Below are 19,696 nucleotides of genomic sequence, written 5' to 3' on the forward strand. Positions count from 1 at the left end.
GGGCAATAAGAGGCTGGAAAAGTTAAAGGTACAAAAAAGGAACAGCTGGAGGACCAAATTGCAACTCATTAGGTCAACTGGCAATAGGTCATTAACATGACTGGGTATAAAAAGAGCATCTTGGAGTGGCAGCGGCTCTCAGAAGTAAAGATGGGAAGAGGATCACCAATCCCCCTAATTCTGCGCCGACAAATAGTGGCGCAATATCAGAAAGGAGTTCGACAGTGTAAAATTGCAAAGAGTTTGAACATATCATCATCTACAGTGCATAATATCATCAAAAGATTCAGAGAATCTGGAAGAATCTCTGTGCATAAGGGTCGAGGCCGGAAAACCATACTGGGTGCCCGTGATCTTCGGGCCCTTAGACGGCACTGCATCACATACAGGCATGCTTCTGTATTGGAAATCACAAAATGGGCTCAGGAATATTTCCAGAGAACATTATCTGTGAACACAATTCACCGTGCCATCCGCCGTTGCCAGCTAAAACTCTATAGTTCAAAGAAGAAGCCGTATCTAAACATAATCCAGAAGCGCAGACGTTTTCTCTGAGCCAAGGCTCATTTAAAATGGACTGTGGCAAAGTGGAAAACTGTTCTGTGGTCAGACGAATCAAAATTTGAAGTTCTTTATGGAAATCAGGGACGCCGTGTCATTCGGACTAAAGAGGAGAAGGACGACCCAAGTTGTTATCAGCGCTCAGTTCAGAAGCCTGCATCTCTGATGGTATGGGGTTGCATTAGTGCGTGTGGCATGGGCAGCTTACACATCTGGAAAGACACCATCAATGCTGAAAGGTATATCCAGGTTCTAGAGCAACATATGCTCCCATCCAGACGACGTCTCTTTCAGGGAAGACCTTGCATTTTCCAACATGACAATGCCAAACCACATACTGCATCAATTACAGCATCATGGCTGCGTAGAAGAAGGGTCTGGGTACTGAACTGGCCAGCCTGCAGTCCAGATCTTTCACCCATAGAAAACATTTGGCGCATCATAAAACGGAAGATACGACAAAAAAGACCTAAGACAGTTGAGCAACTAGAATCCTACATTAGACAAGAATGGGTTAACATTCCTATCCCTAAACTTGAGCAACTTGTCTCCTCAGTCCCCAGACGTTTACAGACTGTTGTAAAGAGAAAAGGGGATGTCTCACAGTGGTAAACATGGCCTTGTCCCAACTTTGAGATGTGTCGTTGTCATGAAATTTAAAGTCACCTAATTTTTCTCTTTAAATGATACATTTTCTCAGTTTAAACATTTGATATGTCATCTATGTTCTATTCTGAATAAAATATGGAATTTTGAAACTTCCACATCATTGCATTCCGTTTTTATTTACAATTTGTACTTTGTCCCAACTTTTTTGGAATCGGGGTTCTATCTATCTATCTATCTATCTATCTATCTATCTATCTATCTATCTATCTATCTATCTATCTATCTATCTATCTATCTATCTATCTAATATCAGACTGTGCTTACATTCACTGTTTGTCCTAGTCATTGTGTGAATATGGTGTAAACTGAGAGGCATGGGATTGTGAGAGCGTCTCACTCACTCACTCAGTTGAAGAAGGCACAAGGGGCAGGACCACCTAACACGTGTGCACAACCCCCATTTCCAACCTCTAAACACACACACACACACACACACACACAGTGTTCCTCACACACTCTCCTTCTGTTTCTCCTGTGTCTCTCAGACCTGTGTGTGCTGCTCCTGCTTCCTCTCTCTTTCTACTCATCTCCACTGTGTATGAGATAACATCAGCCTCTGAGACCAGGTTCAGGACGTACAAGAGTGACTTTCATTCAGAACTCTGAAGACATCATGAAGATTGAACTGCTGCTGCTGTTTGCTCTGGTTGGGTCTTTTTGTACCATCACGTATGCAAGTAAGTCAATATGACACACACACACACACACACACACACACACACACACACACACACAGATCTGTTACTCATGAGCTCATTTACTCCTGCATGTGAAAGCTTCTTTATTTCTTCTTCCTCTTCCTCTTCTTCTTCTTCTCTGTGAAGTGGTGAAGTGTTCCACTCAGGAGCCTCTCCAGCTCTTGTTCTTTGACTCAGACATTCTCAGAGCATGGCAAGATATTGGCTTGTTCAGTTGTTTAAAATTTTTTAAGTGAATCTGTATATCTTAAAAATCACTTTATTACTTAATTTTCATTTTTGTAATCCATTGGGCAGTAACGAGTTAGAAGTAATTGCTTTAAACTAAGTATCTTGGTAGAAGTGATAAAGCCACAGATTATGTCACATGTTAAACTCTCTCTCTCTCTCTCTCTCTCTCTCTCTCTCTCGCTCTCATTTGAAGTACTTTTAAGACTATGATGTAATGGTGCCATGTGTCCTAGTTCAGTTATTACAGGGAGATCTTTCTTTCTTTTCTTTCTGCCTGGGCAGGGTCATGGGAGCATATTAATAGATCTGGCCCTATATTTAAGATCAGCATTTGTTGTTCAGTGAACAGACTGGTCAGCCTTTTAGTCTCAAGCTATGGAACATGAGAGAGAGAGAGAGAGAGAGAGAGAGAGAGAGAGAGAGACTCAAATTATGCCCATGCAGGGCGGGTACCCCTGCCTTATGTCTCTTCACTCCTACATGCCACCATCTTTGGCAGGGTATCAAGCTTTCACCCCTGTAGGGTCTTGTGTGTATGTGTTATTTTTAAAATGCAACCTGTGACATGATAAGTGCCTGTTACAATTCTATGATCCTGGTATGACAAACAAACTGACTAAAAAAGCTGTTTTGCAGCACAATCTTCTTCTCCGATCATTTCAACTGCATGACAGTTAAGGAGTCGTGTTAACAAAGCTATCAGATGTTAATTGTACTTATCTACAACGAACTGCTGTAAAAGTGGTCATAAAGACTTTAACCATATTATTATAACCGTTCCATTTCTATTTATTTGCATTTATAACGTGAGAGGGAAAATGATTTATGACTGATGTTATTAATGTTATCTCTCATGGATATGTAATAGATGTGAAAGAGACTTTTGAAAGCTGGCAAAAAAAAAAAAAATTGGCATAACTTTTTACTTTAGGAAAGAAAACATGTTGTTAACAGTAAATCACTCGCTGTTTAGACAATATTATAGATTGTTAATGTGTTATTAACATTAATATTAAGCCTTTGCACTGAATGTTTAGCACAAGTGTGTGCACAGATATTTGTTCCAACAATCAGGCACTACATCTGGTATAAATGTATTATACAGATATATTTATATTCTCTAACATACAGTGGAAATGTTCTCTGAAACAAATATGCTCCTCAGTGTTGTTCCAGTACAGCTAAAAGTACAAAGTGTACCTCTCAGGGTACCGCCCCAGTGACATGTGTTTGGACCTTAAAAAAAAAAATTACACTCTATAAACACATTCAAATGAGCATGTGATCAAAAAAAGCTGTGTAGTGTTGCAACAAATATGTGTAGCCATGGACTTATTCTCTGATCTCATGAGAAAACCAGACAGCAGATGAGCCAGTAGTGTGGTTGGATTTCAAGACAAGTCATAAGAAAAGATAGAAACACTAACGCCATCCCTAATCCTAACCTTAACCCCTAGAAACTATTCATATGCACTGAGTCACGTGAAGAGGTATATATTTACTGAGACAAATTTGCAAGTCTGAGTCATATTTTCAAGCCTGAGACGATGTTTGTAGTCGCCAAAGTGACTACCAGGGCATGAGAGGACCTGAGTGATAGCGTGCATGTGGTATATTTTGGAAGATGCCTATCATTCAAATACTTTTAGTATGTAACTGGAGTAGCTATAGCTCTAAATTTTCAGGAAAATGTCAGTGGCAGTTAGTGGTAGAGAGGTCTCTCTCTCTCTCTCTCTCTCTTGCTCTTTCTCTGTCCATCTACATTCTAAACTCTTTGGGGCTGTCTATGTAGACAGGAAGGAGGCTGAACCTATTCATATGCCCATAAATCTGCATATGTAATAACCTCTAGATGATACATCATTGCATCATTCTGTCTCTGGATATGAACGAAGACTTGTGTGATAAGAACAACTTTCTCACCACTGTATCATCCTTTGGCTGTCTCCACTCTAATACGATTTGGGGGTGTATGTGGGTGGGTGTGTACACGTGTAGGAGTATGTACGATTTTATGAGACTTTCTGTACCTCCCCAGCACAAAACACATTCCAGTTTCACACTCCCCTCGTTCACACAGCTCTGATTGAAAAGACAAGATCAACACCTAACAACACCCCCTACCCCAGCATTACAATTTGCAGTGCCAGCTGATTGTGATGTTGATGGATGTGATAGTTTCTGGGTCTCTCTCTCTCTCTCTCCTACTTTATCCTGCTCCATCCATCCCTCCCCTCTGCGCAGCCTCTCTTTTCCCTTTTATGGTACTTTTTCTTTTAGCTTTAGGGAAATTTTCGGTCTTGGTCATACCGTAGTTACTCATTTTGTCAGTCGAGCATGCTGATTTTCAATCTCTCTCTCTCTCTCTCTCTCTCTCTCTCTCTCTCTCTCTCTCTCATCCAATACACCCGAGGGCAGATGATATCCTGTGACTTAGGCCATAAATGAACTATACACCCTGTTACACAGCCCTGCTATTTCTACACCCTGCCTGCCTCATGCACCAGTGCTATGCTGTCTCCTCTGTGTCTCCGCTTCTAACCACTCATACTCCTAAAGCTGCCTCTGCTGTCCATGTCCTACAGCTATGCTGCCACGCCTAGAACAACTTACTAAAGCTGTGTGTGTGTGTGCGTGCGTGTGTGGTGGGGTGTTATGGTCGTAGTGAGAATAGTACAGTATATTTAAATTATACATTACATTTAAAGGCAATGTTTATTGACCAAAGTGCACAACTTGGCTTAGTTTTCAGTCAATTAACACACATCCCTACAGAGAAAATATACACTGACAACTCATTCAAATTTAGGCAAGAGCTGATTGATACAAGTGGTTTTTTTTTTTAAGTCTTGATTCAAAAAACACAAAAAGAAGAGGCCCAGCAAACGTCAGCTGGACTTGATTGCAAAAGCATGGTTCCGAGCGAGAGAACAAATTGCACTCTTTTGCTTCACTCCTTGCCATTTTTCTATGTGTGTGTGTGTGTGTGTGTGTGTACACAAGCATGTCTGTGTGTGTAGAAGTTGTTGCAGGGGAAGCAAACCACACTTAAGACTAATTGTTGGAGTCCACAACATAATGAGGCAATTGTTAACAATGTCTGTTAGGCATGAAGCATGCACACACGCACGCGCACACACACACACACACACACACACACACACACACACACACACACACACACACACACACACACAGGGACACAACCCTCCCATCATCATTCTCTCTCATTCTCTCTCTCTCTCTCTCTCTCTCTCTCTCTCTCTCAACAAACAGGACATAAAGTTCTCTACTCAGAGACCACCCCCTTCTAGCCATGTCTGTGTGTGTTTTTGTACCAGTCTGCTGCTAATGGTGGTTTTGACTAAATGCCTTATAGCATACGTGGCCTGCAGTGATAAAGATAGCACAAGTGCCCTTTCTGGTCCAAAAGCCATGGAAGAACAATGGAAATCCCTTGAAAAGAAGGAAGGGAGAAAGGGCAAAATGACATCATGTCCTAAAGCAGTTTGACATTGAAGTTGGTTTTGTGCTTTTGGTAACCTACGCTATTATCTGAGCCCCCAAAAAAGCTCAATTTACTGTAAATGTGTATAAAAATCTATAATTATAACCTACTATTATACCCAACTACAGCATTCTTTGTAGGCGACTCGCACAGCTGCAATAAAATAGTTTGGTGCGTTCTAAACGTAATTCTGGAGTGTTAGGGCCTCTGCATGCTCTTGCGACAAGGCTTTCGCAGATAGCTTTTCGCAGACAGTTGTAATTTATCATTGAGCGGGGAGTAATAGGCGTGCGCGATGTTATTCACCGCCACAACGCAAGGGGGCGCGAAGTCACGAAGTCGCTAGGAGTAGTTGGTGGGTGTGGTTAGTGGAGTGTTTATCCTCCGGTTACTTATAATGACTAGAACTGGAGTCGTATAGATGTACGTACTTCCTCACTTCCTCGATCAACCGCTCTTCGTGCTGCTCCATCTTCGCTCATGTTTTTAAAAATGGCGGTCGTGAAAACAAAACAAACCGGGAAAGTAGGGAAGCGGAAGTGCGTGTACAGCGGATGTAGAGTGGACCAATCAGAGCCCTCTTGTCTGCGACGCTGTCTGTGAGGCTTCTGCGGTGGTCACAATTTTTGGGAGGTGCGCGCAGAGCGTCTGCGAAGGGGGGGGGCTACGCAGACGCCATCTGCGACGCCATCTGCGAGGACTGCGTAGTCAGCATAAATTGGCCTTTACATTTGGTTATTGAAATGCTTCCCTCTGTTAGCTTGATTGATAAGGATTGATTCAGATGCAGTTTATGTACTAGGCAAGATTTTAGGTGTTAGCTTGGGGCACCAGGGAACCACTGGGAAAGACTTTCGATTGGCACAAAGGTGGCTGCAGAAAAATCCCAGAATTCTATCGCTACTCACTTTTAATTTCATCAATTTATTACATCCACTTAGGCTCAAGCTGAAAAAGAGTACATGTTTAAAAAAGGAGAACTTGTTGCACTTAAATCAAATAAAATATATGCCTACCAATCACAATTTATGGCAATCCTGCGCCAACTGAACGAGCTATCTGTCATGCCTTCAGAACAGCACAACATCTCTTGTATATTCATCGTGTGAAAGCAATAATAGGAGAAAGACCAGGACAAAAAAAATCATTCTGCAGTTCTGGGTTTTCCCCGGGAACAGGGCAGCACAAGTAATCTCACTATCTGTGTTACAGGTCAAAAAATTTCAACCGAGGTGATTTTAACCTAGTTCATAATTTCCAGCCTAGGTAAAATTTTGGATTATGTAAGATAAAGTGGTTTTCCATCACTTCTTTTGTCTCTCTTTCTTCCATCCACTTTTTCTCTGTCTACACCTACCTAGTATTTCCTCTTGTCTGTCTGTCGACCTATTCCTATCTACCTAATTAGCATTTTTTTAAAAACGTCCTTTTTCATACTTAACCAGGATTCAAACTTGGAACCTTCTGATTCATAACCCAACACCTTAACCACTAGATCAGCAACAGAAGGAGTAGCATATATTGTACATTTATTATACCCTGTCCACACTAGGGATTTTGTACCGATACGATACTACTTTCGTACCGCAACACCTGTCCACACTAGCAACTATACCGGTACTGTAGCGGTATAACTGTATCGGTACGAAACCCACAAATGTATGGGTTTCGTACCGATACAGTATCGTTACTGTAGCGCTTCGCTGTAGTGTGGACAGATGAAGCGGCTCTGTATCGATACAAATATAATGCGCATGCGCAAAGTCACACACCTCAATCGATGTCTTTGCTGAATAAAATAGTGAAGAACGGAGATTCGTTTTCTTTGTTTCTTTCTCAACTGCCTCGGGCGTTTTATACGATTCGACTGAATAAATGACCACCAGAAATACAGACTGTACATTGACAACAAAAAGCACACACACGTTGTTTCATCCGGCATATTCTCGGAAGGAAGTTACTCGGTAACCACGGAAACATTTCGCGCACGCGCATTTCAACTACCGTGAAAGAAAACCGCAAACATTTCTCGCTAGTGTGGACAGATGCACTAAACTGTACCGGTATACTTTGTATCGATACAGTTATACCACTATGGTACCGGTATATATGTGAACACAGCAATAATGAGTCCAGTCTTATTACATCATCAAGTAGTTTAAAATACAAAGTCTTCCCAAATCCTAACCCTAAACCTAACCCTAGATAGAGTAAATCTCCCTAATACAAGTAGCAAATTATGAACTGGTTTAAAAATTCTAACCTAGGTTGAAAAATTCCACATCTACAAAGAGAAGTGTTGCTTTTGGTTGAGGTTTCACTAATCATACTTAGTTGGGCATCTTCATGCCATGTAGGCATGGCAGGACTAGAAATATGTGCTGTAAATATCAGTTAAAGCATTTGGGCTGCTTCTATGTTAGTTTGATTTATTACAAAGACATTAGGTGTTGTGCATGTCGCAAATTCTGACTGGTTGAACAGGAAGTTCTTAAATGATATACTTAACCCAACCAGAACTAGAACTTAAAGCGAAATAGAGCAGTTTGAGGATTAGTTCTCAGAAGAGATGAAATGTTATATAAGGTATAAAACATGACAGGGTGTGGTGTTACTGGAAAATAATCAGCAATGGGGTGGTGCACTGCGACCTGATGTGAAGTAGAATTACTGTTATCACCCTGAAAGCAGTAATACATCCAATTTGACATGTACAATCTTTACATCGTTATTTAGAAGCTGATTACTTGCATAAGCTGTAGCTCTTATTACTCTGCAACTTTGTGGATACAATTCTCTACCCATAGGTTAAAGCACTGATCTCTGGCGATCAGTAGTCAGATGTTATTGTAAAGGGTGTTTCCCTAGCACATCTGGGCTCCAGTTGGCTTTTTTTTAATGCAAAGAACATCTGTGCTAGTAAAAGATACCGAGAAGACACTTGCAGTCCAGTTCAGTTTAAAAAGTGAGACATTTAAATGAAAAAACTGAATCTTATTTCCTCCCAAGGAACTTGTGCTTCTTACCAGCCCCGTTTTAAGGAAGTGAGGTGACATGTTTGGAATGAGTGATGACGCAGGCGGGATATGAGCTCGTCAGGGTGGGGTTTAGGAGGGGCCTTGCCTTGATGTGCAGATAGGATATTGTGCGTGTGTGTGAATGTGTGTGTGTTGTGCCATTTTAAGAGAGACAGTTCGTGTCAGAAAATATTGACTTATCAGTCTAACACTCCAACTACCAAAGTAAGAGCAGGCACAGACAGTACCAGTCAAAAGTTTGTACACCCCTACTCATTAATAGGTTTTTCTGTATTTTGAATATTTTCTACATTGTAGAACAACACTGAAGACACCAAAACTATGAAATAGCATCTGGAACATATATTGAATTATGTGGTAAACAAAAAAGCATTTAAAATGTTTTATAGTTTAGATTCTTCAAAGTAGCCACCATTTACCTTGATGATGCTTTGCACACTATTGGCGTTATCTTAACCAGCTTCATGAGGGAGTCACCTGGAATGCTTTTCAAGTAACAGGTGCCTCATCAAAAGTTAATTAGTGCAATTTCTTGCCTTCATAATGCGTTTGAGATCAAACAGTAAATAGTAAATAATAAAAATACAGTAAATAGCCCTATTCCACTACTGTAGTAATCCATATTATATCAAGAACCGTTCAGCTAAGTAAAGAGAAATGGCATCCATTATTACTTTAAGTCACGAAGTGTCTTTTAATTAATGAAAATAAAGAAAAAACATTGAATTAGAAGGTGCGTCCAAACTTTTGACTGGTGTTGGGGGCAGCCATGGCCTGAAGATGAAAGAAGCAGCCTTGGGCCCAGAGGGTTGCTGGTTCGATTCCCGGGACCAGCAGGAAAAATGTGAGGGGAGTTGAGTGGATGAGCAGCACTTTCCTCTCCCTCTGTATCATGGCTGAAGTGCCTTTGAGCAAGACATCTAACCCCCAACTGCTCCCTGGGTGCTGTAGCATAGCTACCCACTGCTCTGGGTATGTGCGTGTTCACTGCTTCAGATGGGTTAAATGCAGAGGAGGAATTTACTGTGCTTGTGTACATGTGACAAATAAAGGCTTCTTCTTCTTCTACTGTATGCATGTGAGAGGCAGACAAAAACAAGCTCTATATTTGAGTACAGGGAGAGAAGAAACATAGTACAACATAAGTCACCTAAAACCTGTTTATAAGACCATAAATATCTTTCTATGTTAAATTAAAACATGCATAATATATATCCAGTCCTTTTTATGGTAATGTAGAGTTATGTGGCCTTCATTTGCATACTGAACCATAATGGGTTATGTTTTATGATGCAATAACACTTGCCAGTCAAAAGTCAATTCCAAGCCCCCATACTTCAAACAATGAAGGACAAAAAGAAAGAAAAAGTAAGTTTTCACACTTTCACCAGTATGCACACTCGAATTCATTTCCACTCAAAGATCTCATCATGAAAAGACATTTAAACACCATTTTTGGATGACATTAAGCCAACCTAATATCCACTGAGTCATTTGTTAAGATGTTGTATAAGCCATAACAGTGTTACATTTGTTGGTTTTTGTTTCACACAGGTACTCTTGTGGTACCCACAGAAGCGGAGCTGACGCAAATGACAGGGGCTTCTATGTCCACTGAGACTACAGTGACATTAAAGGATGAAGAGGCTGCTCCAGAGGAAGCTGTCACCAAAGCATCAGCACCAGCTGCTACTGAAGCTACTGTGGAGGAAACAGGGGCAACATCCGCTCATACTGAAGTTCTTATGGAGGAAACAGAGGCAACATCAGCTCATACTGAAGTTCAGACTGAGCAAACAGACTCACCATTAGCTCATACTGAAGCTCCTGCACAAGAAACTGAAGCGCCATTAGTAAGTACGGAAGCTCTAGCAGAAAACCCTGAAGCAGATGTGGAGAAAAGTGCAGCCACAGAAGGTACACCTGAAGTTACTGAGGCAGGAAATAAATCTGAAGCTCCAGAAACAAGCCTGCCAGGCACAGGACGAGAAGGAGAGGCTGACCAAGTGATCGAAATGGAGAGAGATAAGGTGGAAGTGGAGGAATCAGAGGGTGAGATACTCACATAGACTTATATTTACAGCATTTGGCAGATGCTATTATCCAGAGGGACTTTACAAATGTGCTATCTCATATGAAAATTAGCTATAAGGTTTACAGTCCTCTCTCTTTCGTTCTGTAGGTATGAACACAGGTCACGTGGTAGGCATTGTACTTGGTGCACTGATCGCTGTTGTCATCATCATTGCAGTAATAGTCGTGGTGGTCAGGAGGATGGGCCAATACTCGTAAGTGAACCAGCAACATCACAGTTTTGTGGAAAGTGCATGTGGCTGCTGTGCTAGCATTTTTGGATTAAAGGAACAGTCCACCGTACTTTCATAATGAAATATGCTCTTATCTGAATTGAGACGAGCTGCTCCGTACCTCTCCGAGCTTTGCGCGACCTCCCAGTCAGTCAGACGCAGTCAGACGCGCTGTCACTCCTGTTAGCAATGTAGCTAAGCTCAGTATGGCCAATGGTATTTTTTGGGGCTGTAGTTAGATGCGACCAAACTCTTCCACGTTTTTCCTGTTTACATAGGTTTATATGACCAGTGATATGAAACAAGTTCAGTTACACAAATTGAAACGTAGCGATTTTCTATGCTATGGAAAGTCCGCACTATAATGACAGGCGTACTAACACCTTCTGCGCGCTTCGGCAGCGCATTGATATCTGAGCTCCGTGTCGAAGCGCGCAGAAGGTGTTAGTACGCCTGTCATTATAGTGCGGACTTTCCATAGCATAGAAAATCGCTACGTTTCAATTTGTGTAACTGAACTTGTTTCATATCACTGGTCATATAAACCTATGTAAACAGGAAAAACGTGGAAGAGTTTGGTCGCATCTAACTACAGCCCCAAAAAATACCATTGGCCATGCTGAGCCTAGCTACATTGCTAACAGGAGTGACAGCGCGTCTGACTGCGTCTGACTGATTGGGAGGTCGCGCAAAGCTCGGAGAGGTACGGAGCAGCTCGTCTCAATTCAGATAAGAGCATATTTCATTATGGAAGTATGGTGGACTGTTCCTTTAAATACCACTCACAAGTGGTGCAATGGATATAACTGTTCTTCCATCATCAGGGAATTTTGATCTTGAATTGGATCCAAAAAGGCATATATGACCCTTATCTCAGGGTGGGAGGGGTTTAAATTCATTTTTACATTTATGACATTTAGCAGACATCCTTATACAGAGGGACTTCGACACATGCTTTGTTGCTTTCATCAAAAAATTGCCTTATACTAGTACAAAATGTCATGGTCTATAAATAAGCTAAAACACATTAAGCTAAAACATACTTAAGAAGGGATAGATAGATAGATAGATAGATAGATAGATAGATAGATAGATAGATAGATAGATAGATAGATAGATAGATAGATGGATTTTTTTTATTTGTTTTGATTTGTTTATTCAGTAAATAATAATCATACAAACACTATACATGTAAATATGACAATTAAAAACCAGGATAACACATGAAAGCAAAATTGCTTATTTCCAATGTGGTCCTAACCACATAGTTAAGAAGGAATTAGTACACTAAAGAAAACAGAATACAAGTTAAAAGTTTTTTTTTCTGTCAGTCAGACAGACATTTTAGTCAGTTAGCCTATGTACACAGTCACTTTACATTTTCACAAGCCTAGGGTGACCAGATTTCCCTAGTCTGAAACCGGGACACTTTTGCGCGCGACCATGCTCGTGCACGCACACCTTTTTTTTACGTAAACGTGACACTCAGAGAGGTGCTCTTATCATTTTGTTGAAGCTCACATTTATCAACATCTCACATGAAATAAAACAAACAGGCATTTTGTTATCTAGTAGCATAGTGGTATACAGATCAGTTAAATTATGGTCAGACAACAGATTTTGTAATGGCTGAGAATAGGCCAGGCTATGTCCATAGGCCACATTTAAACTGATTTATTTCACCTGTTTGTGAGAACACCAAGAAGAATGCATATGCACATGTAGGCTATATCTCTAAAATTGTATGCACTATAGCATGAACTTAAAAAGTAGATATGTGACCTCAACATAGCCTAGGCCAGAATCAACCTTACTAACCATTCCCCACAACTGAATGAATAAAGCAAGAAGATGTGTACAAAAGTGAACACTTTAATGGAAGCTGCAACAAGCTGTTCAACACAATATGGCCAAACTGTCAGAATGGTATGTTAAACAGAAACAAAAAAGAGACAAGTGATTTGAGAATATATACTACGGAAGCCGAGAGAGGCCCTTCATATAATCTTTTTTTTAATTCACCTTGTTATCCCAAGATAACGACATAATTAATTCAGGATCTCGAGAAAACAACACAACTAATTCGAGATCTCGAGAAAACAAAACCGTTATTTCGAGATCTCGAGAAAACAAAACAATTATTCCGTGATCTCGAGAAAACAAAACAATTATGTCATGATCTCGAGTAAACAGCTGAGAAATGGTTCATTCAGGTGCGCCAAGAGACTTGTGATATGCTGACTTTGGGGCTATTTCTCATTCTGTATAGACGCAACTTTTGTCATTAGAATGTCTGGAATAATCAATCACCTAATAAGGCAATATTTTGATCAGGGGTTGACACAGGGAGAGATTACATTAAGTCTTTTAATAAGGGATAATTTCAAAATTAGTCCGTGGCACCTCCGCAGAAGACTGGCCCGGCTTCATCTCTACCGACGGAGATACAGTGATCCAGCTGAGATCATGAAATAATTGTTTTGTTTTCTCGAGATCTCGAATTAGTTGTGTTGTTTTCTCGAGATCCTGAATTAATTATGTCGTTATCTCGGGATAACAAGGTGAATTAAAAAAAGATTATATGAAGGGCCTCTCGCGGCTTCCGTAAATATACACTCAAACAAAACAGCAGTAAAGGAGGAGAGGGGCGACAGCCCGAGGAAAGCCCCCACAGGAGCACACATCATTTGCAACATAGGCTACCCAACTCAATACAAGAACAAAGCACTTACAGTGTGTGCAGTAGGCTTCGTGCGCATTGTTCTGCACCTCTCGGAGGAAGGGGTAGGTGCCCTGTAAATCTTTGGAAAAGGTACATTTTCTTTTCGGCATAATTGCTGCGGCATTACTGCTGCTAGCTGCTAGACAAAGAACATTCGCGCCAGTTAATGTTTATTTTATTGTTGCATGGCAACACGTTCTGTTGTCTGGAATAATGTGGCTAAATAAACACCCATGCCACAGGGCCAGGGGGCAGTAACCAGGAAAGTTTGTGATTCCTGTCAATTCATCAAAATAGTAAATGCAGACATTTCTCTGCTAATGATTCCCACTCTGCTCAATTGCAAACGTCGCGAGTGGCGAAAACCGGGACATATCCGTGTCCCGACAGACTTTTGTCGGGACTCGGGACACACAACCCCAAATCGGGACTGTCCCGGTAAAACCGGGACGTCTGGTCACCCTACACAAGCCATTATTAGCTCATCTTTGCCCTCCGACGCTGGTAGCTGTCTTTTTATAGGGATAGCAAGATAATTTGCCATTATGTAGGAATTAAAAATGAATAGTTTGGGAAAATGGGTAAAAATCCAAAAACAAAGAGAAAGAAACATTTGCATGCTAACAGAAAATGGTTTTCTGTGTTGTAGGACTGGAAAGAAACATAAGCCTCAAAAACAAGATGGCCTCTCACTCTCTGTAATATCACCACATATTGATCAATTGGTTATTAATGTCAAAGTCCCATCTGTGTCAGGACCTGGTCTTCTCAGGCAGTCCTTGTACTAACCCGGCCCTGAAGGCACACTGGGCAGCGCCGAACTCCGTTTCTATAGCTCTCGGCTTCTTGCCTCTTACATAGCTACACTGTCAGAAACGGGGTACAGGAGTCCATTTTTGTCCCCAAGGTACAATCTACAGTATTGTACCCCCCTAGGGCTCATTAGTAGACCTCAAGGTAACTATGTGTACCTTTTTAGGGACAAAAATGTACCTATATGTTCCCAAGCAGTATATAAAGGGTATAAATAAGTACCTTAGAGGGTACTGCCTCAGTGACAAGCCACTGTATCTCTAAAGATACAATAATGAACTTTATTTTCTGAGAGTGTAGGGTTACAGTCCTCTGGTAACCACAAGAGTTTGACTCCCTACTCACATCTGTATTGCAGTGTGCCTCGCCAGATGGCAGTAGGTTCTATTTTCATGATGGTCTTTAGTATAACCAGACTGCAATTAGAACTCACAATCTTCTGGTTGAGAGGTGGACACTAACCACTAGGCCAATTCACAGTTGTTTATTAATATACCCCACTTATAATTCAAATGCTGATAAACTGAAGTGACACAATGTTGTAACTCCAATGTTGCCCTACACCATTTTCACTATTTCTCACTATTATGTGAAGATTTCTTCCATACAGTCCACTCTTGTGGTATCCTACTTTTGTATATCTGTATCTGATGTTTATTTCTGCCAAATATTAGTAATGTGTAGCCTGTTCTTAACAATTCACAAAGATATCTGAGGTAAAGGATAACAGCTATGTGCTAACTGGCTAAATTAGTATCTTCCATCATTAGTTAGCCATTTTCATCAGCTGCCAAACAGCAGGGTTCTCACAACTTTAATCACTTGAACAGCGGATATATTGTGTTCACATTTCTATGTCAAAAGCAAAAAGTGATCAAATAAACCCAAAATAACAAGTAAGCCACATTCAGTTTCCCAAAGTGCTATGATCAGAATGCCATTATGCACCAAACTGCAGCCATTAGCCTGCTGTTTGTAAAGAGAAAGAAAGAAAGAAAGAAAGAAAGAAAGAACAACTTTATTCATCACATACTTGTGAAATTCCTCTCTGCATTTAACCCATCTGAAGTAGCGAACACACACATGCACACACACGTGAGCAATAAGTGCACACACATACGCAGAGCAGTGGGCAGCCATGCTAACAGCGCCCGGGGAGCAGTTGGGAGTTAGGTGCCTCGCTCAAGGGCACCTCAGCCCAAGGCCGCCCCATATTCACCTAACCGCGTGTCTTTGGACTGTAGGGGAAACCGGAGCACCCGGAGGAAACCCACACAGACACGGGGAGAACATGCAAACTCCACACAGAAAGGCCTCCGTCGGCCACTGGGCTCAGACCCAGAACCTTCTTCTAACCACTTACACCACTGTGCTGCCAAAAAAACAGTGCACTTGGAGTGGGAACATAAAGTGTCATCAACTTGTACAAGACATTTGTGTTACTGACACTAATTCAACACCAAAGATGAATGTCAGTTCATCTCATCTCATTATCTCTAGCCGCTTTATCCTTCTACAGGGTCGCAGGCAAGCTGGAGCCTATCCCAGCTGACTACGGGCGAAAGGCGGGGTACACCCTGGACAAGTCGCCAGGTCATCACAGGGCTGACACATAGACACAGACAACCATTCACACTCACATTCACACCTACGGTCAATTTAGAGTCACCAGTTAACCTAACCTGCATGTCTTTGGACTGTGGGGGAAAACGGAGCACCCGGAGGAAACCCACGCGGACACGGGGAGAACATGCAAACTCCACACAGAAAGGCCCTCGCCGGCCCCGGGGCTCGAACCCAGGACCTTCTTGCTGTGAGGCGACAGCGCTAACCACTACACCACCGTGCCGCCTGAATGTCAGTTCATATTTTTTAATGACAATAACTTTGCAGTAATATTGAGAAAAAGAAATTAATAAACATAAATGAGCAACTTTTAAAATTGTACAGTAAACTTGTCTTGCTGTTATTATTAAGAAGCATAATCAATCTTTCTGTAACTTTTTCCCTTTTGATTAATCTTGAATTTTGTCAAGGTAAGGGGAAGTTTGGAAGTGTGTGGGGGGTGTGTGTGTGTGTGGGGGGGGGGGGGGTATGTGTAGGTCTGCGTCATTTGCTCAGTCTAAAGTCTTTCTGATCTTGTTGCTCTTTTTAGCCCCTGAAAAGGAAGGCGGCAAGACAGGAAGAAAAGAAGAAGAAGAAGCAGAAGAAGAAGAAGAAGTTCTGGAAATTCTGAACTACTGAACAGATGCCATTTCCTGTCATTAAATAAACAAGCTAGGAGCACTCTAACCATCCAGGACAATTAGGGCAGCATCCTGCCTATCTACCCGAGAGCCATTGACATGGACGCTCTGCCCTTTTCCCATGCCATCACCCTCCCCTTTTCCCAAAATCCCCAGAACCCCCGACAACTGCCAAAGATTAAGACAGGAAGTAAAGGATCAGGAAGAATTTGAATGTGTCACAAAATTATTGTTAGAACACATCAGGGTTGTAATAAGGACCTAATGAACAAACACTTTAACAACAAACTGAAATATCTTTTAAAATAGTGGGGAGAGATTAGGTAAATTACAGATAAAGAAATGCGAAAGGTGTAAATAACACACACACACACACACACACACACACACACACACACACACACAAAAAAAAAAAAAAATATGGTCATAATTCACCAGCCTTAGCCTTAATCTTTTTTTAAATTGCATTCTATGTATCGAAAGCATGCATACACACACACTAGCAGTCCTTGAGTCTGTATGCACATTCAGTTCCGTGTAGCATGACAGCATCAACATCCTGCAGTAGTATAACGCATAAAAAGCATTTTATAACCAGATTATAAATAGATTATAAAGATACTGTAACCTGTTGTAAGCTGTCCCAGGCAGATCCTGTCAGGACAAGTTGGGCTTGTATGATATATGTTTCATATTTTTGTATAACTAGTAGCTTTAATCCTGGAATATAAAACTTTGACAGAGCATTAATGGAAGGGCTGGCAGCCTGGATACTTTCTATGCTCAACTCTTGCAGTTCATTAATGTGAATTTGAATTGACGTAGTTGTTTTCAACAGCCTTCCTTTTTAACAGCAATCACATCATAGTCACCTTGTTCCACAGCATACCGCCAGTGTGAATGCTGCTTAAAGTTTTGCAACCAGAGTAATTTTTGAAAATTTTGTTCAATCTGGAAAACATTTAAGAAGCTTTGAGACACTCAGGCTCATCAGCCTTTTACATCATGTGGTCTGGCTACCAGACTTGTGTGTTAACCTCAGGTTCACTGGACTAGATGTGGCTCTTTTTGCTGCATAATTAAGGGGTGTGTGTTATGCTATGCTTGCTTTAATATGTGCACTGACTGACAATGTTTAATGTAAAAGGTTTGAGACACTGCAACTGTTTGCAACGATACCTTTTTTAATGCTTAGTCTATACGCCAGGTCCTCACTTTACTGTCTGCTGTCTAAGTCATTTTATTTAATTGCAGTGTTTTATTTTTTTCTTTTTGGATGTTCATACTGTTTCAATAAAAAAGTGAAAATTGACATTTTGATGTGTCGTATGTTACAATAAGTTTTCTGGTATGTGCAATTAAGCATTTCTGTAATTACTTTTTTCAATATAAAAATAGTGAAAGTTGTCACGGAATAGGGTGCATTCCAATATCAATAACAAGCTACAGTTATTACCGTTATTATGCTAATCCTCTTTAGGATCACATCATAACCAGGTCTTTCATTTCGCTCTCTCTCTCTCTCTCTCTGTACCTACGTGGTGTAAATTTGGTCAGTTAAGTAATGTGAGGCACATAACACTGGCACTTGTGTGTGCGTTTCCATGTGGTTTTAGGCAGCAGCCCAGCTTGCCTCTCTCTGGCTGTGAACAATGGGGCTCTTATAGCATGGAGTCTCAGTCAGACCCTCAGCTACAGTATATAGGTGCCATAAAAAAATCTTTATGTTTCAGAAGATGGGTGGGACACTTCCTGCATGGGCACTATAGCACATATGATGGCAGGAGATAGGAAAACAAGGACCAACATATGCACATTGATCAGGGCTCATATAGTAAGATATAGAGCACACACACACACACACACACACACACACACACACACACACACACACACACACACACATTTTATATATAAAGTAAGTGGCAAACTTTGCTTGTTTGTTTGTCTTGAGCTAACGTCGCCATTTTTTGACAGATTTTCATCAAATTTGGCAAGTAGATACAGGAGATAGCCACTATTTGGCAGAACTCAGAATTCCATATTTGGGCCCCAGGGAGTCTCTGGTGGGCCCTTGGGTGGTGGATGTTTGGATTTTTGTTTGTCTCGGGTTAAAACGACCATTTCTTGACGGATCTTCACCAAATTTGACATGGAAGTCTGGGGGCAACCCAGAATTTTGCAAAACCCAGGCAACGCCAGGTAACCTGCTACATGCACACACACACACACACACACACACACACACACACACACACACACACACACACACATAAAGTATATATATAGACAAGAGTGTTTTATTTTACTGGGAAATACACCACTTGTATTTTTCATACGAACTACATCTGGGACATTGAGAATAGCAACTGTGACGTATTTCTCAATATGTCACTTGTGAGGAAATTGATTAATTGTTTAGATAAATCTGGATCCTTTTTGTTTGTGACTGTGTCAATACAATAAAAATAAACTCACATGTTGGCTTGAAGATATGAAGTTTATCTTCTTCTGTTCAAAAACTAAAATTTTTCATACAAAATACATCACGGATCTGAGTGACATATTTCCTGATATTTCATGCCGATGATGTCACTCCCAGTGTTTTTCCCGCTGGCTAGATGCACGTTTTCAAAATGGCAAACCGGTTCAAAATTAAAATTCTTTTGATGAACTTGCATATTTTTTGTGGATGTGTCCATATCCTCCTAAGACCCAAGCTGTTTTTTTTACATGCATTTTTTATTTATTTTTGCTATTTGGGCTTATTAGAACCTGATTAGAATAAAAACTAAGCATCATCTTTGATAAGATGTACTTTTTGAGAAAAAGTATGTCCACATATGTGGATTCTTGTTCTGAATTTCTAAAAAGTGCTGTCCACGTATGTGACCACTAGGCAAT

The 19,696-nt window shown here is 40.9% G+C and overlaps 1 protein-coding gene across 1 annotated transcript; it reads left to right on the forward strand.

Annotated features, from left to right (window-relative positions):
- The first annotated feature begins 1,620 nt into the window (after positions 1-1,620).
- Positions 1,621-18,104, forward strand: si:ch211-156j16.1 (uncharacterized protein LOC564557 homolog). Its single transcript, XM_060930865.1, has 4 exons — positions 1,621-1,907; positions 10,260-10,757; positions 10,888-10,993; positions 16,702-18,104. The coding sequence occupies exons 1-4, from the start codon at positions 1,844-1,846 to the stop codon at positions 16,706-16,708; spliced, it is 675 nt and encodes a 224-aa protein (XP_060786848.1). The 5' UTR covers positions 1,621-1,843; the 3' UTR covers positions 16,709-18,104.
- The last annotated feature ends 1,592 nt before the right edge of the window (positions 18,105-19,696 follow it).

This window comes from Neoarius graeffei, chromosome 10, assembly GCF_027579695.1.
Source record: "Neoarius graeffei isolate fNeoGra1 chromosome 10, fNeoGra1.pri, whole genome shotgun sequence".
Taxonomy (NCBI): domain Eukaryota; kingdom Metazoa; phylum Chordata; class Actinopteri; order Siluriformes; family Ariidae; genus Neoarius; species Neoarius graeffei.

Excerpts from the sequence above, each read along its gene's own strand:
- si:ch211-156j16.1 (XM_060930865.1), top strand. The coding sequence starts at position 1,844 with ATGAAGATTGAACTGCTGCTGCTGTTTGCTCTGGTTGGGTCTTTTTGT. Across the intron at positions 1,908-10,259 it reads TTGTACCATCACGTATGCAA|GTACTCTTGTGGTACCCACA; the intron begins GTAAGTCAATAT and ends TGTTTCACACAG. Across the intron at positions 10,758-10,887 it reads GGAAGTGGAGGAATCAGAGG|GTATGAACACAGGTCACGTG; the intron begins GTGAGATACTCA and ends TTCGTTCTGTAG.